At 44.1% G+C, this 24,926-nt stretch overlaps 1 protein-coding gene across 1 annotated transcript in view; it reads left to right on the top strand.

The window, feature by feature from the left end:
* Positions 1-1,864: 1,864 nt before the first annotated feature.
* Positions 1,865-24,926, top strand: part of LOC126354594 (protein hairy) — a 36,211-nt gene continuing 13,149 nt past the window's right edge. The window contains exons 1-2 of the mRNA XM_050004344.1: positions 1,865-2,622; positions 21,371-21,466. Coding sequence (XP_049860301.1) covers positions 2,440-2,622; positions 21,371-21,466 — 279 coding nt within the window. The 5' untranslated portion in view covers positions 1,865-2,439. The remainder of the gene's footprint in view (positions 2,623-21,370; positions 21,467-24,926) is intronic.

The raw sequence follows: 24,926 nt of genomic DNA on the forward strand, positions 1-24,926 counted from the left end.
CAGAAACGCAAAAACTCCCTGAGAGGGCCTCATTTCGACCTTCGCACCCTGTATTCCGCTCTTCTGGGGAAGAACGTCCTGAGAACTGACGAAGCATTCCGCGCTAGCGTGTTGGACAGGCACCTTTCTGTTGCTCGTTAAGGGCTCTACGAACAAGTGACAGAGACAAAGGAAGTGCGGGCCCTGTTTCGATGTTGCTCTGATAAGACGACGCGTATGGCAAGGAGAAGGGAGAGGATGATAAGAAATGTGTTAAGATATCGAGAAGTAATTGCCGTGGTAGCAGAGGGAGCTGTAGAGGGAGAAAGTGTAGGGGAAGACAGAGCTTGGAGAATATCCAAGAAATACGGTTCTCGTAATTGAGGAATTGCGTGTGGGTGTTACACTAAGATGAGGCGGCTAGTACGGGAGAGGAATACGTGGCGAACTGCATCAAACCAGACAAAAGAGTGATAACCGACCTGCCCCGCCACCTTCTCACAACCAAAGAAGGAATGCTGCTTATTCGAAAACAGACAGTTTGAGCCTGTAGCTGCGTACAAAATACAGGTTGACTCTTGGAAAGAAGGTAACAGCAGTCAGCCACTGTTTGTAATGGCCGGCCGGGGTGGCAGAGCGGTTCTAGGCGCTACAGTCTGGAACCGCGCGACCGCTACGGTCGCAGGTTCGAATTCTGCCTCGGGCATGGATGTGTGTGATGTCGTTAGGTTAGTTAGGTTTAAGTAGTTCTAAGTTATAGGGGACTGATGACTTCAGAAGTGAAGTCCCATAGTGCTCAGAGCCATTTGAACCATTTATTTGCAATGCTATTTATGTACATAGATAGCGCCGTAGCCAGTTTTGAAACCGTAGATTCATCATGAGACGCACTGTTCACGTTTACATACATTTTTATTGTAGTTTGCATTAATTTTCACTTGTTATTCCCCGCTATTATGTAAATTCCTTGTTGTTTTGGTGCCCTATAATCAAAACATGCTATGAGAAACTGTCTACAATTACAGTTAAGCAGACATGAAACTTCCTGGCAAATTAAAACTGTGTGCCGGACCGAGACTCGAACTCGGGACCTTTGCCTTTCGCGGGCAAGTGCTCTAGGAAGCAGGAGGGCTTCTGTAAAGTTTGGAAGGTAGGAGACGAGGTACTGGCAGAAGTAAAGCTGTGAGTACCGGGCGTGAGTCGTGCTTGGGGAGCTTAGTAGAGCACTTGCCCGCGAAAGGCAAAGGCACCGAGTTCGAGTCTCGGTTGGGCGCACAGTTTCAATCTTCCAGGAAGTTTCATATCATCGCACACTCCGATGCAGAGTGAAAATCTCATTCTGAGTTAAGCAGACAGTTTGCCACATCTTGTTTTGGTTATAGGCCACCACCCCTCCAAGGAATTTTCATCATACGGACGAATAATAGTGGAAACTAATAGAAACTACAATCAAAATGTATCTTAACGTGAACAAGCTCCCTGATGATGAACCTGTTGGATCGAAACTGTTAAAGGTACTATTTATGTAACTAAACGACGTTATGGAAAGTGGTTGCTGTTATGTTCTCTGTAAGAAGCAACAAAAAGTAAGCTTTCTCTGAGGACATTGTATCAGCTCAGGTACTGTTTGTGTGAAGCTTTTTCTCTATATGATTGATCAACATGTCGCTAGATTGCGGAGCGATCTGAAACGTCTAGCAGAGCGTGAGAATTCTGCCAGAGCATGAGAGCAGCTCGGTGACGAGTTAGACGTAAGACGGTGAACTGCCTCCGTAGGTGTAGTGAAGCTTTTGGTACGGAAGTGTGCGGGTTCCGCCGCGGTCAGTTATAAGTTGGTAGGGCTGTGGAATGCCGGGCGGCGCAGGTAGCCGCGCGGCAGGTATTCATTCCCACAGAGCCGCGCTCGCGCGCCTCTGTGAGCTGGCCTGCCGCCGCGGTGCCCCAGGCACGCGCGGTGGTGGGGGGAGCGCCCGGACGCGCGCGCCGCTGCCCGTGGAGGGGGCAGCCGCCACGGCCGGTGGTGGGGGGACGGGAGCGTGGCACGCCGCAGCGCCGCCACTTTTTCTCCAGTCCACGACCGAAGCTCGTGCGCCGCAGACAGCAGAGGACGGTACAGCGCCTGCGCAAACTTGACGCGGTCGAAGACGCGCCGAGCGGCAAAAAAGAGGAACGATACGCAGCTGCCGTGGCAACCACTTGTTACGCGCACCGATAAACCGCACGGGTGGAACGGAGCGCGGCGATTACCGCTGCTCGCGACCGTGACAAAACCGCAAACCGGAGCATTTTTTTAAATTATTTTTTCGTGTGTGTGTTCCGACCACCGCCGTTGCTACCGTTTTGCGAAGGACATTTCACTTCCGTGGCGTGCTTTTCCACCCCCGTGTGCGGGTGACCGGCGGAGCGAGGAAGCGCGGAGTGCGTGCGGCAGTGGAGGTGTTGTTGCATGGCAGCGCAGTGATGGTGACCGGAGGGCCAACTGCAGGTCCGGGCCCGGCGCCGTGCGTCGTGACGCCCGCCCCCACGCCCCCGCCGGGCTCTGCGGCGGCCGCCGCCGCAGCCGCAGCCTCCACGTCCCCGGCGCCCGATGTCGGCGGCGGCCCGATAGCCGTGCAGCGGCGCAGTGCCAGCGAAACGCGACGGGTGAGTCTCGCTGCGAGCAATACTCATTTCTCTAGAGGCTGAGCAGCTACCACCTTCTAGGTTCTTCTTCAACTTCTTCTTACCCGTTCGTCGTTTCGAACCGTCTGCTTGGACCGTCATCGGGATCTTCTGCTGCCTCCGGTAAACCGAAAACCGGGGACATCAGAAGATTCCAGCAGACAGATCGAAACGTCGTTTGTGTAAGAAGAAATTGAACGTGACGACGCCTGACAATGTAGACGTTTTTATTATCAATGACAACGGCTTCGCAAGTCTTACTTTGTTTTTTAATCTCCGAATCGTTGGTGACGATGAAATGTCGAAGAAATGCTGCTGCAATGATATTTTATTGTGTGAAATATTACTGACTCGCTCAGGCTGATGTTTCGCGATACTGATTATTCATACAATAAATATTATCGATTTCGGAATAGAGATCCATCAGCAGATACGTATGGATTTGGTAAAATTTAATAAAATACGTCCATGCACATAATCAATCGTATTATACCTTTCCATTTCACCACGTAGGAAAATCACAAAGTTAGAACAATGCTTTTTTTTATATTTTACACCTCATAGCCGGCCGAAGTGGCCGAGCGGTTCTATGCGCTACAGTCTGAAACCGCTTGCGGACGCAGGTTCGAATCCTGCCTCTGGTATGGATGTGTGTGATGTCCTTAGGTTAGTTAGGTTTAAGTAGTTCTAAGTTCTAGGGGACTGATGACCTCAGAAATTAAGTCTCATAGTGCTCAGAGCCATTTGAACCATTTTTACAACTCATACGAAACCCCAACTGACAGGAAGCATTATCATCCAAACCGAGCAGATCTGATTTACTTTATAGACATTCTGGTGATGGAATGTTTGTTCCAAATTCGACATCGTATGTAGTATGTACCACGAACATTAATGGAAAAAAAGTGCAGTTTCAGGAAGTCCGTCAATTTCACATCATAAAATCTTAAAGTTTTCATGTCGCAGGGGAATGGAAACGGATTAGAAGGTGACTCCTGTAACATTCCCGAATAAATTCTCACGAACTCTGAGAGCCACAGTCGGATATGTCCAACGCATAAAGGACCCTAATTCTACTTTACAGTCACGAGACAGTAAGCTTGACATCACAGAGCGTCTGGCACTGCGTTTTACCCCCAGGTGTACATGATGAGCTTGTTTCCCATTTGTGTATTATACATGCGCGAGCTGATGCTTTCTTAGGATGTAATCGACTTGTGGTAACTGTACCGTATCGTTACAAATTATCCTTCTTAGCTAAGTTTAGTCGTACAGTAGAATCAGAATTAAGACAATTGCACGAGATGTACTGCACTTCAAAATTTGAAATACGACATCTCGGAAAATATTACACCCACTGTACACAGTTTATTTATCGAAGATGTCAGTGTCGCCTCGTACAACGAAGCTAGCAACGTCCTTTGCCCTCTCTTCTTTGTGAGTAAACACTGAGCGAATGAAGTTTGTAGTGCTGGTTTTTATTTTTTGTAGTTTTTTAGTTCCAATCACTAACGGAGCGTGGAAACGATACTTAATGTGCCTCCGTGTAGGATGTTAGTAGTGGCCATGTTTTTGCTCAGTAAACTTCTATCTCTGAGATACTGAGCGACGTTCTTAGTGTTTCCTAGTTCACATTTTAGCTACAGCCAACAAGAACAGCAATATTATATATCGTTTACAGATGAACCATATGACGGATCCCACACGCTAGGGCAAATATCGTGAAATAACCCTTACAGGGGTTCCATTGGAGTATACAGTTCTTAAAATGTGCTGCAATATCTTATTTAGTACGTGTTAATCACACTAGCTTCTCACGTGTTCACGTACTAATTCGATCTCAAATCTCTCTCTCTCTCCCCAATAAATCTTCACTTTTGGCTATCAAGCTAGGAAGCGAGCAGATACTTCTGCTGCACAGCACCGCGTACTAGCGTTTTGTACGTTTTGATGACCGTACAATGCAATTTTGATCTATGTAGTCCTTCTATCGAATCAGCACGTACAAAAATGTTAGAAGTTGCGTCAATGTCATACTGCTGCCTAGAGAAGGTATATACCAAATTTTTGGTGGTAATATATTGTTACGTTTCTCAGTTTCTTTCAGTTTATTGTGCCACGGGAACAACTCAAAGTCGAACTTTTTCTATTGTATAGATCTCCGAAGTAGTGACGCTCTTATTTAAAAATCACTTTCACATATTGATAGAATGCTGCCTGTGAGTGTGTTCTTCTGAAATGTTTAATTATTTTTAGAAGCGGTGTTGTGTTAGGCAGGTTCATAACCACTACTTTGGATCGCTACTTTTCTCGTTGGAGTCTGGTTTACAGTAGCTTGACTAAAATGTTCAAATGTGTGTGAAATCTTACTGGAGTTAACTGCTAAGGTCATCAGTCCCTAAGCTTACACACTACTTAACCTAAATTATCCTAAGGACAAACACACACACCCATGCCCGAGGGAGGACTCGAACCTCCACCGGGATCAGCCGCACAGTCCATGACTGCAGCGCCCCAGACGGCTCGCCTAATCCCGCGCGGCCAGCTTGACTAAAGACAGCTATTCAGACACAATGAAACACGCTTGCCGACTACCAGAGCCCTAGTTCAAAAGTCACATATGTAACTGACGGGTTTGTTTACAAAGTAACTACTTCTGCTGCCAGTAAGTATCTGCTTTTGTTATTTATTTCACGCACGACGCGTCTGCAGAAACGATTTCGATTTTCAAGTGCTTTATTCGTGTATTATGATATTTATGTATGATATTTTCTGTATGTGAACTACAGCATGCATTGATATCGTAATACACGGGAATGGAAGTCATTACTCGAAACGCGCCCTGCAAGAAAATAGAAGGAAAATAGTGACAGGCAGCAGCAAAAGATCTTTTATAAGCAGACCCATTAGTTTTACAGCCAAAAGCTATCACCAACCTTGCTAATGGATAAAAGAAAAACAGATATAACTGATCGAGACAGCCACCTTTGCGTTACAACCAATTTGGCTGATTTTCTGCATACATGTAGTCTATTTACCAAGTTTGTACTCGCACTAGCAGACTTGTTTAGGAACTCGTTACTTTGTATTTAGACACGGTAAATGAGTTATATCCCATTGGAGAATGTAGAAACGAAAAAAGCCTTACGTGCACTATGGTTTTCATTATTTTGTGTCGCGTTTACCTTATGCTGAAAGGCGTCGTAAATGATTAAGCGTGTAAGTTCCATTTTCACCTTCGTCAGCCAATACAGGTATTGTTGTTGTGGTCTTCAAGCCGAAGACTGGTTTACTGCAGCTCTCCAAGCTACTCTGAGCGGGTATTGCTGCCTCATAATTATGGATTCTGAAGGTACCAGTGCTGCCCTTATCGGCAATATGAAACATATCCAGCACCCATTAAATTGAGAATTTTTGCATACTAGAGCGGATATTGGTCTTGCGTGTAACTCCCCGTATCTGGTGCCCTCGCACCAAGCGGGTTGCATTGGCACAGCAACAAGTGTCTCGCAACCCTCCCGCTTGGCTGGACGCAGATAACATTTTAACTGAGTGGTTAACGCCTCGTTTGATGCTAGCAGTTCGTGAATGTACACGTATTCAATCACTAGGAGTCAGCCCTATCAAATTCGATGGTAAGGTCTGTGACCTGAAAGCTCTATCGCTGAGTATCAGTGTTAAGACCTTCAGAATAAGGAGTAGCACATATTTATTCATAATGATTGCGAAGAATTTTGGCTTGTTCCTTGTGCATTATTGCCGTAATAAATTCGTCGGACGCTAAACGGTGTTAGTTGAGTTCCGTAATCTGATTGCCTCATTCGCAATCACCATCAATCTTAAACTCATTGTGGTGCAACGATTAAGAAATAACGACTAAATAATCTTTACAGGATGAAGTTAGGCATTCTCTTGAATTTGACCGCGACTGAGTAATTGTTTCTTTAGTTGTGGTCAGTAGAGCGGTGGGTAAGTAGCATGCGGATACTGTCATACTGTGACCTGTTTTATTTGTCGGTGGAGCTTTTATACATCTGTTTTACACTGCCGAATATATTAAGTGCGTCAAAAACACTCATGATCCAGATAGGCAACAAGTTTCAAAATACGCGTCGCGAGACATGTCGAAATGTGTAGCGTATCACTGAACGCCCTGAGCAGAAGGAGGTTTGTCTGTTTTGTAGACATGAGTAATGCACGAACCTAACATTTTAGTAGAAATTAGCATTTATAGAGTTCGCTGGAGAGGTATTAAGAAGACAATGTTGCCCGAGTGCGACAGATGTTGAAAATTGTTGACTGACTTTGAGATTGATACTCGAAGAATTTATCAAGGACATCGTTCACAAAGATTGTGGTGAGCTATAGATATCGGGAGGTACCGTTCTGGTTCGTAGACTGATAGGCAACCAGCGCAGTCGCGGTGTAGAGATGTTTGTATCGGATTTCAATGGACGTGCAATATTGTGCGCTCATTTCACAGGCACCTGCAGTTGAAGGTAAGGGTTAACAGATAGTCTTACAGTGTTCTGTTCCAGGCACTGATCAGCTGTTGAGCTATTATTTCTGATATCAGGCCCATTTTTGTCTATCGCCGTTTTTTTTGTTTTACTATTTCAAACTGACCGGATTCGGGCATATCACAGTGAAACTAATAGTTCCGTTAGGACGACGAGAAATGATCTGAAACTGGGCGATGGTGCCCGAAACAGGTCAATTTGAAATAATAAAAACAGCAATCGAAAGCAAGAACATAGCGCTGTTTTATATAAATAAGGATCGCACGTAAATCACTACCGAGAAGTATGCCCAGTTTTGATAAATTCTAACATTGCGAGACTGCACGTGTTCCGACATAAAAAAGTGGCATTTTGCTAGCGCCTGCTCCGGGCGATTAAGTCCTAAGGCAGGAAGGACACATTTCTGAAGAATGGCGGATAATCCGAATCACACAAAGTCTGCAACTTCCCAAAAGCTGACCTTACCGCCAGTGCTTCGCAATCACATCAGTAGCCGTATTGTAATATTGTAGCAATGTTAAGTTGAAGAGTACTGAAATCTACAAGTAACGAAATTATTTTCTTAGATACTGTATCTGAGAGAATGATAATGAAAATGCGTACAAAGAAAGGGAAGTTTATAATAATGAGTTTCAAATGCAAGTGCTTTTATTCAGAAGCTTTTACTAAGCCAACATTTAAGCTTGTTACAAACATACTTCAGTAAATGCAGTCTGTCCTACCTGCCATTGCACAGTTTTGCTCTGGATAAAGACTTATCTTTCTTTACGAAACTGAAGTGTTGTTAAGAAGTATAATTCAACGTTCCTTCACTGCGGCGAATACAGCTGCTATGAAAGACATGAATGTATTCGCAGTTGCGAATATGAACCGCCTGCAGCTGTACAGCGCAATGACGACGACGAAAAGTTTTGCTGGAGTGCGAATCGACCTCGAATTACGCGGGCAGTCGCCTTATCCGCTTTTTTAATTTTTCTTTTGTCCATCTCATTTTGTTCTAGATTGTTCGTTGAATTTGTTCGGGGCGGACGTTCGATGACAGCTGTTCAGGTTCTTCGTTGATCTGTCCACTGAGATTTTTATTATTATTATTTACAGAGGGTAACTGACGATCTGACCGAACACGCTGAGTTAACGTGCCGACATGTTCGTTACATTTGCTCAGGGTGGACGTCTCATGACACTCGTTCAACTAAATCGTTGATTCATTCACTCAGTTTTTTTTACTACAGAGGGCAGCTAACACACTCTTTTTTTGTTGATCTCGTTTTGTTTGTTAATGGTCGTTGTATTTGTTCGTGGTGGACGTCCCACGACGCTCTTCCTAGTTCAGCGTTGATCCGTGAAATCAGTTCTTTTTTTAATTATAGGGGACAGCTAAGTCTATGACCGTATACGCCGAGCTCCCGGGCCGACTACTCGCTTCGGCTATCCGTGCACGACTCACTGACAGCCAAACTTAGATGTCCTCGTCCCTGTCTCATACCTATACTCGCACAACCCGTTAAATGTTATTCCGAAGGAACACTGCATCGCGCTACTTCACAACACAGGCACTGCACTTCCGTATTTCTCGACCGGTATCGGTCCTGCGACTTAAAAATAAAAATGTCTCTTCCGTACGGGAATAACGTTAAAGGGATGCATGAGTACAGATATGGCACGCGGACGACGATGTATGGAAGTTCGGGTCTGGTCGTGAGTCGTGTTAGGAGAGCTTGATGGTGAAGCGGGAAAGCCGAGGTCTAGTCGCGGTTCTGCACAAATTTTCATCATCGTCATTCTGTTATGCAGATGGAGGCGTTTCACATTCGCAGTTGCGAATGCGTTTCATGTCTTGTCTTTCTTTGGTTTTTTTGTCAGTTTTTGGCAAGTAACCTGAGCCGAACGTCTGTTTGATACTCTTCGCAAAGTACTGGGTGATCAGAAAGTCAATATAAATTTGAAAAGTTAATAAACCACGGAGTAATGTAGATAGAGAGGTAAAAATTGACACACATGCTTGGAAAGACGAAGTATTGCTAGACGCGTGAAAGATCTCTTGCGCGCGTCGTTTGGTGATGATCGTGTGCTCAGCGGCCAGTTTCGTCATGCTTGGCCTCCCACGTCCCCGGACCTCAGTCCGTGCGATTATTGGCTTTGGGCTTACCTGAAGTCACAAGAGTATCGTGATCGACCGTCATGTCTAGGGATGCTGAAAGACAACATCCGACGCTAATGCCTCACCGTAACTCCAGACATGCTTTACAGTGCTGTTCACAACATTATTCCGTGACTACAGCTATTGTTGAAGAATGATGGCGGACATATTGAGCATTTCCTGTAAAGAACATCATCTTTGCTTTGTCTTACTTTGTTATGCTAATTATTGCTGTCCTGATCAGATAAAACGCCATCTGTCGGACATTTTTCGAAGGTTTGTATTTTTTTGGTTCTAATAAAACCCCATGTCATTCCAAGAATGTGTGTCAGTTTGTTCCTCTCTATCCACATTATTCCGTGATTTACTCAGTTTTCAAATTTATACTGACGTTTTGATCATCCGGTATATTACTCACAAAAGTGTAAATATCTGGGTGAAATGAAATGTCGTGTGACGAGGGCCCCCCCCCGTCGGGTAGACCGTTCGCTTGGTGCAAGTCTTTCGATTTGACGCCACTTCGGCGACTTGCTCGTCGATGGGGATGAAATGATGATGATTAAGAGAACATACCACCCAGTCCCTGGGCGGAGAAAATCTCCGACCCAGCCGGGAATCGAACCCGGGCCTTTTGTATTGACAGTCTGTCGCGCTGACCACTCAGCTACCGGGGGGGGACAATATCTGGGTGAGAAGTATCAAACAAAGAGTTGTGTATGAAAGCTCTCGCACGCATTTGTCGGTCCCCAAGGCGTAGAGGACTCATCTGCCCAAAGATGGCGAATTGCGGATTTACAGTGCGGGGATTAGTGGATCTTACTCCGATCTTTTCTGAGCTGTAAGTCCGGGTGCTTAGCTGGGTGGTAACGTGTTTGCCTACCACGCAGCGGGCCCGCATTCGATTCCCAGCCGCGTTGGAGATTTTCTTCGCTCGTGTACTGGGTGTTGTGTTGTCCTCGTCATCACCGACACACAAGTCGCCAAAATGAGGCGTCACCTGAGATAAGACTTGAAACTCGGCAGCTGAACTTCCACGGTTGGGGCCTCCTGGCCATCAATGCTGCACGATGATTCCATTCCATTTCTGAGTTGCAGAGTTTCGTGCCTGCCTGGCCACTGTACGATCTTGCGGATCTTCACCGATTACCTGAGAGCTGTGAACCGCATAATGAGCAGCGCCGGGGAAACGGCCCCTGTCCGCCGCCGAGAAATGCCGCTTAGCGGGTGTTAGAGGAAGGGCACTAATCGCCGCTGCTGGCGCGCCACGTAAACACGTCGCCAGTAAACTGGCGGAGCCGCCGCGCTTTAATTGAAGCATTAGTGAGCGGGCGCGAAAACCTCGCCGCAGACCGCTACGTGGCCGCATAATTGCGTCGCGAGGTGTCGAAGAACAGCGGCAGAAATTACGCTGTCCGGCTGAGCCCCCCATCCGCCGTATTGTCAGGGAGAGAAGATTGTCACGTTGCCTCATTTTAACGGACGATAATAACAGATTGTGAAAATTTGCAACTTTGTAAGCGGCTAATGTTTCGAGCCTGAAGCATGGCGGCAAAGCGTTCCCGTTCACCTTATACACGCCGATAGCGTACGAGAACATGACAAACAATCATGGAAGAAACTCCACATGGGCAGCAGAGATATGTGCCACCGCCATCACCGTGAGACACTGTTTTACAGATTCTGCTGCCCGTGTAGTTTATTATGGTATCATACGCATACCGGTAACTACGGTAGACGGGAGCGCTTCAACTTCATGTTTCAGGTTCTCTCCGAAGGCGGCTGAACGTTTTGCAGCCGAAACATTGGCCGCAGATGTGTACTAATGATTGACTTTCCGTGATTTTTGTGGGTCATGTAATACGCCATGAAAATACGGAGCCTCGCAATAATCGTCATAAAACTTTCGTCATACAACATCTACTTCCAACGAGTGACATGTTTTTTACCAACTGGAAAAAAAATCATTTCTGTCAATGTCTTCTGCTGACAGGCACAGCAAAGTACGAAAATTCCCAAAAGACAAGCAGGCGGTAATCCTAGAAAATTAAAAATTCTAGATTCAAGGTGGAATTTATAAATGTTCTTTCGATTGGAGATATTTGAGATAAAATTGGTTTCACATCTCAAATAAAGGTGTACATGAATCCATGAGCGAAAAGAGCTGTAGGGGACCAGATGTTCGTTACGAAATAACAACTAGTTTTACAATGAGCCGAAGAGTGTTTTTGTAGACGCAGAAACGCTGAAGGGATTTCGGGTTATTTAGATTGGTACATCAGAGGGAACAATTTTAAAGGCTCAAATTGTTCAAATGTCTCTGAAGACTATGGGACGTAACTGCTGAGGTCATCAGTCCCCCAGAACTTGGAACTACTTAAACCTAACTAAACTAAGGACATCACACACATCCATGTCCGAGGCAGGATTCGAACCTGCGACCGTAGCGGTCGCGCGGCTCCAGACTGTAGAACCGAATTTGAAAGGTAGCCTGGATTGGAAAGTGTAAAACAGATTATCACCTAATAGAGACATGGTGCTGAGAATATTGGCCCGAGGTAGGAGCAGAGTGGCATCAAACCAGTCATATGGCTGTAGGGAGCAGTGATAAAAAAAAATTTCTAGTCATGGTTAATTTCCAGAAGCTAAAATTCGTTGCAGAGTTATTCACTAGGAACGATACCAAATTGCATGGTGATGTACTGTACGTAGCTTTCGTAACAGTGAGAGTTTTGTACGTAGCGAAGATACAGACGGTTCAAATCTTGTGTTAAAATGTGTAATGACGCTGTCGTGAATGGTTGAGCGAGAGCACCTACTGACTGGGGTGTCAGAGGCTTACCATCGTACTTTTTAATTTCTGAGGTTGAAGATATAATCGTAATTGATATACAGCGAACGTAACGACGCCGTGTAACGATGCTTCATTCTGTTTTTGAAAAATCTATTATGTATGGAATCACACAACTGAGGTGTATGTTTCGCCGATGAATGTGATCATATTGGATTGTACATGAGGAAAGTGAACACTACCGATTAGGTGTCTTGCTTCCCTCGCAGTGAAACGAAATTCTCTATTTCCGTCTTGTTGCTTGAAATCTCAATCCTTTCTTTCTTCTTTTGTTTTGCATCAACCTCCCTGTCTCCACTATACGGGAGTCTGTTTACCTTAGGAGTAGAATAGCACCCGTCGCACTGGGAAAGTGAATGCCCAGTAGATGGTACTGCGTGCATGGCAAGGTGTTGGGATATTGTGAACGCAGGACCACTTGTCTAGTCGTATTCTATGCGTTTCTTGAACTAGAATCGAAAAAATAAAGAAAAATATATTTATTTTATATGGAAGCGAGTAGCGCCAACGGGAACAGACCTCCGCTTGACCCAGCCACTAGTGACACCTGTCGCCGTCTTACAGCAACTGAGCCCGTGGGAGAGGCGGCCGTTTGAACAGATCGTGAACTTGGTATACGCGTGTGGTATCGTCAGCGCCTCAGAATTTGAGCGGGAGCCACGGCAAGTTTTGTTGATTTGGCAACGGATAAACTTAGCTCTGGGCATATGCTTTCACATTTTTCGGGACTACTGTGCATCTCTGTACGTATATAATTACTATTTAGTTTAACATGGGAAAAGCTAGACTGAAGATATAGTAGCTGCGATCTAAATACCTTTTACTACAACTCTGGTGATATGGCCATTGTATAAGCAAAATTACTATGAGCCTTTCGTTTACTGGCTGGCAGGCACGTAGAGAAACTGTTATAAAACACTGTATTGCTAGTTTTCATTCTTATATCTTGCTACAATTAGATATGAATCTCACGCCCATCGTTGCATTTGCTAACAGTACATAGAGACGATTTTAACAGAGCGTCAGAGAGAGATTTTAGGACCTGTCTTTTATTTCATTTGACTGCAAAGTTGTAGCCATTTAGTGAAATGCAGTTTCACCGTTCCTTTATCGTAACGAGCAGAGTCGAGGCAGCGATAATTGGCTGGCTGCGGCGCTATCGCTAACAATCCACGAACTTGGCTGATACGTTTCTGATGGGTGACGGCGGGCAATGATTGATTGCACTTTGGTGTTAGCATCAAACCTTCTAGAACCCGGCTATTTACCTGTCATAACAGCCATGATGTGATGTTCACAGCGCACTCCTTTTAGAGTGAATTTACGCTGATCACGTAAGTGATTTCACAGTGCATTTTGGATCTGCATTCAAAATTTGCTGTTATTGCCAGTGCAAATAATTTTTTTTTTGACTGATGTGTTTACAGGGCCACTAACACTGTGTGTTAAACCAGATACTTTCCGTAAAATTATTCGTAGGTAACTGAGCACTATCTTTGTGCATATATCGCGTCTAGAAAAATATGCCGTGTAGTTAACTTTGTAGTGAAGTATACGAAACATCCACGGTAAAGCTACTGTGATTGTGATTACGACATTCTCATCTCAGTGTCTATCCTCTGATCATAGTAAATTTAAGTTGCTAGAAAATTATTTCTTGTTTTGTTATCTTTTAGCAACGTTACTATCTTTCCAGTAGCAATTGATAGTGCTTTGAGTTCTAAATGTGCGTGTGTGCGTGCGTGTGTGTGTGGGGGGGGGGGGGGGGGTGGAGAGGGGGAGTGGTTATACAAAGATACGCACGTTAGTTCATATCCGAGTAAGTGATGTAGTGACATCGTCAGCAAGACATTGGAGTCAATGTTGTCGGAACATGCAAGGCGTAACGAAACGGAGTTTTAGTTGCGATGCAAACCATGCTACACTTTCCAAATATATTCAATTGTGCATCACAGTGCTAGTGTTAGGATTTATAATGGAAACATGATATTTTCGCTTACAAACTGCACAGTACGAATAAACCTGTCTATTTCTTTTTTCTTCCAGCTATTGACCACATTTGTACAGAAAGTGGTCACTACCCCAGAAAATGAGTTTATTTCCTTAACATTGTACTAAGAACGCGAGAGTAGTGTGCAGTATCCGAATCTGGCCTGCTTAATAGCGCTAGTTTAACGAGTTTGTGTGTTTATTCATTTAGTCAAACGGTTCAGCACTATCGGCATCATAACTGTATTGGTGAGAAATACTTTACATCTACATGCAGCTAAGATTGCCCAGTTTGAATAGTTGCAATTTTTTTGCGCTGATAGGGTTTCTTTTAACTTCTTAGTGTATAAAATTAGTGTTCTTTTTTATATTGAGTTACCTTTCCATTTATAGCCAACATTGTCGGTAGTGTTTATTTTCCTTACAACGACTTGAAATAAAACAACCGAGAGTCTAATGCCTTTGGCGTTCTTTTGACATTCTATAACCAGGGGAACAATTTACGTGGCCTGTTTTGAAACGGACAGAGGAACTTAGGCATGAAAGATACTAAGTTACTATGCTGCGAACGGCTTTTCCGCAATGGTAACATTGATCCCCGGCAGATCACCGAATTTACGCGCTGCCGGCCTTGTCTAATATTTGGATGGGATACCGACCGGATCTGCCGAGCGCTTTTGGCCAGCAGGGTGCGCTCAGCCCTCGTGAAGTCATAGATGAGCTACTTGATTGAAAAGTAACGGCTACGATCACGAAAGCTGACGGCGGGCGGGAAAAATTCTCGTGGTGACAGTTTGTTCTAAAAGTCTCTAGCATCATCGTACCACTCAAAATACGAAGATGTGTTAAGTCCAACTGGCAGATCATACAGTTTTTTAGACACCTTATATGCGTTAAATGGAACTTTCCTATTCTAAAATATTGCAGGAATAGCTTTACAGTAACTAAACGTTGGAAAATGTATTTACCTTAGGGATCTACGGCTTTGTCTTCTGGTTGAAGTTCGAAATGATCTGTAGCGTTCAGGTTGTCACAATATTAAGCAAAACGGTTGCTAAACGGAATTCGGGAACTTGAACAATCGTTGTAGTCCAACGTGACGCAAAAAAAAGTTTAGCAGCGTGAAATTGAAAACCAAACCAGCGCTATAGTTCTGTTCAGGGTAGAAAGAGGTAGTTTTACTCAAATAATGAGTCACGCATATACCAAATATTGGTTGTTTCCGGCGTTGTGCATTTGTGTCATCCAAATCATCAGCCACAGCGTTACTAGGGATGTCTTACTGCAACGATATTTTTTTTCAGGTTGGCAGAATACGCCAATAGAGAATGGGACGGATCGTCGGTTTTGTGCGTCGAACAACGCCGGAACTTCGCATAAGTGCGTGAATATGTAGCGTCGTGATTACTAGGCCGTTTGGCATTTGCCTGGGTGCTGCGTAAGTGTGTGCGCAGACGAGCAGATGTTCCAGGAGGAAATGAGCGTGCAGTGTGTCGATAAGCGCAATCGCCAGACCTGCAGTAACATCCGGCGTTTGTTTCTCGGGTGTATCGGCTGAAGAGGTCAGGGACGGGATTCGGCCCGCGACCCTCTGGATAACCCCAGGCGGGCTCACGCGCCGGAAGGCGTGGTCGGTTCGCCTAGCGACGCGACCGAGGCGGTTTTTTCGCCTCCTTCCGTGACCCGCGCTCTATCGGCAGCGATAAACCGCCGCCCGTGTCGCGCACTCGTGCAGCCGCTGGTCCCTTCTGCAGCGCCTGCTTCTGCCTCGCCTTAGTTTCCGCTGTGCCGTTGCCCGGCTGTGATGACTGCCGCGATAAACAGAGATCGACTTACAGTGCCACGGCACCGCTGGCCCTGTTCTGCCGACCGCGAGTCACAACTCGCCATGCGGGTAAAGTACAACTGGCTATATCTGTGTCGTCACTGAGGCAAAAAATCTTCTGAATTGGTTCGTCTCCATCATATTCATTCCTCTTCAATATTTCTAGAATACTCGACGTTTCGAACCCTTTGCTGGGGTCCTCTTCGCGACTCTAGTGGCACCGCGTAACCAACCGCAGAATGGGAGTCAAAAATCTATTCTTACAAATAGTCACTACCAAAGGAGGCCCTTTGGGAGCCGTGGCAGAAATATCAGCAGCCAGAGTTGGAGCCGACTACTAATTTGGCTACTGAAACCGCCCAGAGTAATTTTGCACTTAACACGGTACAGTAGAGGCAGCACACCTACAGGTCTTTCTAATTCGAGTTTGAATTAAATTTCAAATCAATACCACAACCACATGGCTTTATTTATGAAAGGATCAAACCAGGCGGAGTGTCTGGACTTCACAGCTGTTTTTACCTAGTTTGTCGTCAAGATTCGATTACCTAACGAGTATACTATGTTTCAGAGTTGTTTAAAGTTCTTATATTTTTTTCTCTGTATTATTTAATGAGCGTTTTATTACTGTGATTGCGTATTATTATTAACTTATTTTTTATTGATGGTTTGGTTACTGGTTCCTTTTTACTGTTTGCTACTTTTATTTGAGTCCTTTTAATTATGTCTGCGGAAGTTAGTAAGTCTATATTACTTACTGTTCCCCGTAAGTTAAAGAATACGACAATACCATATGCGTTTCGCAGTAGATCTCGTCGAGTCTCCTTGTGGAACTTCTCCACCTGAAATCGCTAATTTATCGCTCGCTCTACGGAAATCGATCGGTACAGCCAAGTGCTATGCTGTGTCATGTGTATGAAATGTGCCGTCCAACTTTAGTTCGTGAAATTGTTTAGGTCTTCCGAGAAATATTCTCGGCAAATCCCGAAAACCTGCAAAACTGCAGGTCCGCACCATCAAACCACAGAACACTTCCGAACGACTTGCGTCTTTGTAATCACTGAATATTTCTTTTGAAATGATTAAGGGTTATGAACTCTACACACCTGATACTCCTTTTGTGCTTTTATACGTATTTATTTTCTTCAGTCACATAAAACATAGATTACTGCTTGGTATTGAAGCTCTTTTTTTCCGTGTTTGCTTTAACAATACATATGTTTTTGGATAGGGTCCGCCTTTAGCATAACACAGTTTTGTTTTATAACCCAAACATGTTTCACTGCAGTGAAACTGTGTTTTGCTAAAGGCGGACCCTATCCAAAAACATATGTATAGATTACTGCCTTAATGGTGGCTTCCAACAGTCTGCTCTCACTCCAACAAAGAACATCTCTCTTCAAATGTCCAACATGGAATAATTATCTCTTTGCCGTAGCTAAATACAGTCTCTATATCTTTGTTATCGAGTTCGCACAGACATGCTTAAATTACACAGAGTGTTTATCTCTCGCGCAGGTACTTTACATTTATCGTTATATTAATACTCCGTCGCAAGTATCACATAAATTGATAGTTGGGATAAAATGACGCTACAGTGGCTAGCAATCTTGAAATCATTGCAGTAGGTGGGTTATAATCGTGTTCAGAAGTTCCACGTCTGCCTCGAGTGCCTTGGTACTCTTTAATCTGATTAGCGGAATACACCTCTGCACACGGGACTCCTGCAAAGGATGGAGACGGACTGGTCATTCTGCTAGGTTCCAGCGAAGAAAGAAATGAATTAGCGGATGTAGCAGCGGAGGAAGCGTGTGATACACCTCAGGAATACGCTTCTGACATCGTCAGCGTGGGGGTGGTCTGTAGTATTAGTAACACTGATTAAATTTTCAGTTGCCAAAATCGCTAAAATCATTTATTCATTTAACCTGTCGATTTCGGCAATTCTCTGTGGCCGTCTTTGGATCCGTAGACGTGCTGACTTGTAGTATAGCTCACGATACCAATATAGACATACTTTGTATAGCATCACGTACAGTACGAAAGGGGAAGATTGTGTAATGATGTAAACGTAGATCCGAAAATGGCAACAGAGAATTGCCGAAACCGGTAATCTATAGGAATAAATGACTTTAGCGGTTTTTGCAGTTGACAATTTATTCTGTGTTCATACTGCCTCAGGAAGTTTAAAGAGGTATGTGGCGCATCCCAACAGCTAAGAGGATGTTACCAAAAATTTTTACGTCAGTCTGTGATATCAAACGAACAACGGCCACTCCTGTCTTCTGGGTGTTTCGCCTGAGAAGGCCACAGTCATAAACTCTAAATAAAATTTTCTCGTTATTCCAACTATCTTGCTTTTTCAGTTATTTCTCTGGATTTGTGTGACTCTCTATCGATCGAAAAAAATTCTGACACAGTGCCAAAGACAGCATTCCCCATGATTCTCTTAACTAATAAGATATGCGAAACATTTTCAGTAAGTGGCGCCAAAGAGCTTGTAGAAACTTATCGAAAATCATATTATATCTGCATCAGCTGCTTTGACAAACCTTTTATTAGTACCAGCTTCGACCGTCGTAAACCATTAGGCACAGGTTGTTCGTCACCGTCTTTGTGTCTGCCTACCGTCAAAAAATACGAAACGACGTTCGTAACTGCTGCATAAAACACAATTCGTAACTGCTGCTTAAAACACAATCATACATAAGATTGACAACACTGGATCTTCTGAACAAGATTTACATTCTTTGTATCTGGTTATGGTGTTCAGTTTCCTTTTTCGTAGAGGAGTATCGATCGTCACGTACATATCGATGCATACAGCAAACTTAGTGCTAATTTCTCATTATGGATACACCAATTTCTCATGATGGAAACAGTGGTGATATGTGAAACCTCGAAATCTACGTCCACATCTACATAGATACTCCGGGAGGCACCTACGGTGCGCGGTGGACGGTACTCTTATACCAATACTTGTCAATACCCTTCTTGTTGCATTCACAAATAAAGCGAGCGAAGAACGACTCTCTGTACGCCTCCGTAGAGCCCTAATTTCTCAGATCTTATCTTCGTGGTCCTTTCGCGCAGTGTATGTTGGCGGCAGTAGAATCGTTCGGCAGACAGCTCCAAATTTTCTCAACAGTGTTTTTCGAAAAGATCGTCACTTTTTGTCCGAGATTCCCGTTTGAGTTCCCGAAGCATCTCCGTAACGCTTAGGTGGTGTTCGAAGCTACCGATAAAAAATCTAGCAGCCCGCTCATTTGTTTCGATGTCTTCAGTCCGACCTAGTACGGATACCAAACACTCAAGTAGTATTCAAGAATAGGTAACACCACAGTCCGTTATATGCGGTCTCCTTCGCAGGTGAATCACCCTCTCCTAAAATTCTTCCAATAAACCAAAGTGGACAACGTTTCCACGAAGTCGTAAACAAAAAATTCTGTTTAGTGTTTTTTAAAAAGATTTGATGATTTCACGAAGAATTAATTAATACTCCAGTGTACATTATTTCATCTAACGAATTCTTTATTTGCGCCGTTAATTAGGCGGGTATTCTGGTTCTTCATAGGGCCGTGTCTTTATTCCTCTACGATCCACGCAGCCAGCAGTTCTGCTTCTGTGCTCTATGAGAAATATATTTCCTGTTGGAGTCGATGTTAAAAATCATTAGCGAGAAGGAGTAGTAAAAGTACTCTCACTTACATATTCTAAATGAAGTACTAATTTTATGAAGTCGGCATTTAGGTTTCGATTTATTATATGAATCCGATACATGATTGGTATATCAAGGGAATTTCTTGACATGACTACCTTGTAGTGATATCCGGAGGAGTGTGTTACAGTGCACGTATCAATTCCATTTTGTGCTTATAACTCTGGCCTAGACTAGAATCTGATTTATCACTTTCATGATAGCTAACCGCATCTGTTGCGGGAACGCAGGCATAACGTGGACCTGAGAACAAATAACATAAACAGACCACACCAGGCTTGCTTTAAATGGTTCATTAAATAACCGTATTATACACAGGGCTTACAGGCTGTCCTGCTGCAGCCATAAGAAGTGAATAAATGCTCCATACTTCGAACTGCATTTCATGTTAAAGTATATTCGCAGGTTTCCCACAATCCTGGATGAAAATAATAGTTTTCGTGAATTTACTTAACGCAATAGTTGTCCCAGTGTTGGAAGTAATGCATAAAGTAACAGAAAATGATTTGAGATTTCGTCGAGGCTTATGAATAATCTTACCTGGAGCCTGGAAATAGTTGTCATATTGGATAGTTTCAGTGCCTTACGTTCCGTTTTCGTCAGTAAAATTAGCTACAATCTAATGAACATTAATTTAAATTGCTGCCTCCCCAGTTCCAATTGGCTTCAATTTCATAATAGAATCCAGTGTGTAGCCTTTTACTATGAACATATCGATTAGCTTAAAGGTGCACAAAGTAAAATATTGTGGAATTGGTCTCCAATTGGCGTGTCGTACGCGAGCAATGATATGCCGAGCGGGTTGCGTTCTGGTTAATAGCAGGGGTAAAGCATTCGAGTGCGGGCGGCAGTTTCCGAAGCATCAGGTACTCAACCGTTGAAAAGGAGAGTGAGACTACTGTCATTCACTTCTACAACTCTTGCAATAGCCTATTCTGTTTGTGCCTTGTAAGAAATAGTATAAGGAATTAATGGCGATACTTTTCCCTAGTTTTCTTGTTATGTCCTCTCTCCCTCCTCCATGCTTCTTCCTTATTTAGAGTCCCACTATGCCTCTGCCAGTCGTTCCGCCCTTCTCACAAGTGATATTATGTCCTCACTTACCCCCTTTTATATCTTCCCATTTTCTCTCTTTTCCCTCACTTGATCTATACAGTTGATTCTTTCTACTCTTTCAACAGTATCTTACGTTTTCCTTCCGCCATTTGCCAGCTGTGTTCCTTTGCTCTTCTACGTTACCTTCACTAACTTCCTTTTCTTAGTGTGTTTATGCATACACATCCTCACGACGTAGCCCACTGCATTGGCTGTTGGTGTACGACAGTCGCCTGGCTTTGATGAAGAGCTCATCCAGCCGTGTTCAGGCCTTATCTCTCCCACACCACTGATTCGAGGCAGTCGGTCACGTCAGGAGAAACACGGCGGCGCGTCGTCACAAATATTGAATTAGTAGGCGTCTCGATGAATAATTCTCCCGTTCCCATCTTCCGCCGCGGGCAAGCGTGCCGTGGTACCGGCACCCAAATCACATTACGGGCGGCGCGAAAGAACGCGCTTCGACCCGCCGCTAGCTCGATCGATCCATCGACGCGTTATCGCGCCGTTCGATCGATACACTACACGGCAGCATGCGTATGTATATGCGTGTTTATGTATAAAGCTTCTGACTTGCCGCTCTCTTGTGTTGCAGAGCAACAAGCCCATCATGGAGAAGCGGCGACGTGCCCGGATTAACAACTGCCTCAACGAGCTCAAGACTCTCATCCTGGACGCCATGAAGAAAGATGTGAGTATAATGTCTTCTATATATGTACATGCGTGCGCGTGTGCTTAGATATTTATAATACATACGCGTACTGCCTGGTGGTGATGGAGGGTGCGTGCGGCTCTATTACGGCGCCCCCTCATCTCTGTCATTTAGGCGTGTAAAGTGTCAGGTGAAAATTACAGGTGTGGTGTGCCGCGCGTTTAATAGGGAGCCGGCAGAGCGACGGCCGGGAAGGGCTTCTAATTATAACGTGCAGCCAATCACGTGGCGACCCGGCAAGCGAGCCCGTGTTCTCACGTTAGTATTCCTCGCCTTTATTCAATCACTTGGAGCTATCTGTTCACCGAGGAATTTTAAGTGATTTGGCAGATGGGAGGGGAGGCAGAGTGAGATGAGAGAAACGTTCGGAAATGTCACCAGTATCCATTTCGGCATTCACGGATAATCCTTACTTTCCGGGTGTTCAGTGCGAAAGATAATAAGAATTCGGTCCTAAAAATGCTCTCGCTGTGTCATATTTCGAAATTCCTAGGATAAACGTGCCATCGTGTTGCAAAACACGGTGGCGTGACAGAACATACCAGTGTAAATCACAAGTTACTTCCATCACTACTGGTAGTGAGTGGTTTCGGTTATAATAACCCGGTTGGTAGCACACAGCGGCTTCGATCTCTCTCTCTCTCTCCCCGGTCTTTCTCCCCCCCCCCTCTCTCTCTCTCTCTCTCTCTCTCTCTCTCTCTCTCTCTCTCTCTCTCCTCCCTCCCTCCCCCCCTCAATCTCTCGTGTAAAAAACGAGCTCTCGGCCAGGCCATGAAGGTCCCATTGGATGTCGACCAGCTGCCGTGTCGTCCTCTGCCTATCGACGTCAAGCGGATGCGGTATGGAGGGACATGTTGTCAACACAACGCTGTCCCGGCCGTTTTGCCAACTCTCCTCTACTACCCCGTCAAGTAGCTCATCTGTGAGTATTACGAGACTGAATGCATCCCGTGCCATTCCTCCCATGAAGGAAAAATCCTTGGCAGTACCAGGAGTCGAACCCTGGTCCTCCACATGGCAGCCAACTACGCTGGTCACTCACTACGAAGGCGGACGGATTCCTTATGCGGCCTGACTAAATTAATTTTGGGCTGATGATTCTCATTATAATGGAAACCATTCACCAGCGGAAGTAAGAGAACAAACTGCAATTTACACTGGTACGTTTTGCCTTCAATCTTCTTTTGGTTTAATGCGGCCGACCACCAATTCGTCTCCTAGGCCAACCTCTTACAGAGAAGCACTTGCACCTAGCACTCCTCAATTATTTCTGGGATGAATTTCTGCCTCTGCTCCCCCCCCCCCCCCTCCCCCCGCCCCCCAGCTTTTACCATATCCGGTTGGTTCAAATGGCTCTGAGCACTATGGAACTTAACAGCTGTGGTCATCAGTCCCCTAGAACTTAGAACTAATTAAACCTAACTAACCTAAGGACATCACATACATCCATGCCCGAGGCAGGATTCGAACCTGCGACCGTAGCAGTCGCACGGCTCCGGACTGCGCGCCTAGAACCGCGAGAACCATATCCGGTTCGCTCAGGTACCATGCAGTCATTCTTTGATGACCTAACACACATAGTATCATCCTCTGTCTTCTTCTTGTCAATGTTTTCGACATGTTCTTCTCCTCTCCGATTCCGCGTAGAACTTTCTCATTTCTTACCTTATCAGTCTACCTAACATTGTAGATTCTCATCTCATTCTTACATGAAGACATTGTGTCGAAGTTTCAACAATAAACCAAAATATCTTACTATGGAATTTAATGTCGTACTCAACCACTCATAGATATTAAAAAGCCAAATTTCTAGGAAACCGTCTAGATACGCTGACGAAAAAATTATTTATTTCGAGTTCGATTATCTGATAGTCTACACGTATCATAAAAGTATGTGAAGCAGCTTTTATGACACTCTTCTTACTGTGGCATCAAATAAAACATCAGTTTGTGCAGTGTCATCTGCTATTAATAGTAAAATGTGATGCAAGGTCAAAGCTGTTATTATATTTATTTTACTTTTGCCTGAATATTACATTTCACTATTGACGGCAGATGACTTCTCACTACCGTTACCTGTCGCATTTTTGTTTGGAAGATAACCGCACCTTCAGATCCATTGTAGTAACAGGGCAACAGTCGATGTTATGTACTACGCGTAGCATCCATAAGTCACGTTCTAATTAGTGGCTTTAGAAGCCTGTGCACAGCACACAAACTAACGGGGTGCTCTGCTACTACAACGGGGCTGATGATGTTAACAATGTGAACGGAACCAGGAGAAATACGACAGTAAACTGTAATGAAACCATTAGATTAACAAACATTTTATGATCAAAGTTGGTAGTTAATAAAGATTTATTTCATCAGCAGTTCTTGGCAGATCTAAAAATTGGATTTTCTTTCAGATTCTACTCTTCTTCTTTTTAATTTAGAAAATAGTGGCAGCAGATATAATATTTGTTGCCCATGTTGCAGTGTTCACACCTGCATCTGAGAACCTCTAAGTCTGTAAGTGATCTAGTAGATCGTCCGTGTACCTTGTGACCATCATATCAGACACTAACTGTGTAAGGCAGTGAGGAAAACATGTCGCCTGTCAGTGATTACTAAATTTTTTGGACACGAACAGTTTCGACAGCTAACATTGGTGGTTGCTAACCCCACACTATGTGAAACTCGAATCTTGAACAATATTTGGAAGTGTGTTTCATTAGAGAACAGTTACAGAAAGATCGGAGGTTCAACTTCGGGTCTGTACGAATGGTCCAGCTTGTATATGGAAATACCTGAAATACAAAATCCCAGATTCAGGACCTGGTGTCCACGTCTTACAAAGTCCCAATGTTTCAAAATGCTATTTTTCTATTTAAGGGACGTGTTTCAAAACTTTTAACATTATCTTTGCTGTATTAGATAAGTTAGCAATGTATTTACGGAAATATACATAACACATTTTTCTAAAATCCATTATTTTATGAGTTAACGTATGATGAACCAATGTTTTACTTGTCAGAATCCAAAATCATCGTTGTACTAACACTTGGGTGAATATGGCACTTGAACCAAGATTCATTCAAACTAAATAACAATTGTTTCCGTGATCTTCCTCTATCGTCTACTGGCAATGTTTCTCTGTCATATTCCAGTTTGGAGGAACATTCACAGTACCACTCATTCCAGTATTGTTGCATTTTAAGTACACGTTCTTCCAGACTTGGTTAGTCTATATTTCTTTTAAAATTCAAATCCAGATGTACTAAATGGCATCCATCGTACGAAAGATTTCAGCTAACTTTCAGTTCAAATCCTCTGTTTTCAATGACTTTTCATGAAATGTTTTTAGCATTCTAACCGGACCAAAAATTAGTTTCGGTATGGGTGAAACTGTTTCCGAGCAAGCAATTTTCCTTCTACATCATGACGGGGTCATGCACCT

The sequence above is a fragment of the Schistocerca gregaria genome, chromosome 3, assembly GCF_023897955.1.
Source record: "Schistocerca gregaria isolate iqSchGreg1 chromosome 3, iqSchGreg1.2, whole genome shotgun sequence".
Lineage (NCBI taxonomy): Eukaryota > Metazoa > Arthropoda > Insecta > Orthoptera > Acrididae > Schistocerca > Schistocerca gregaria.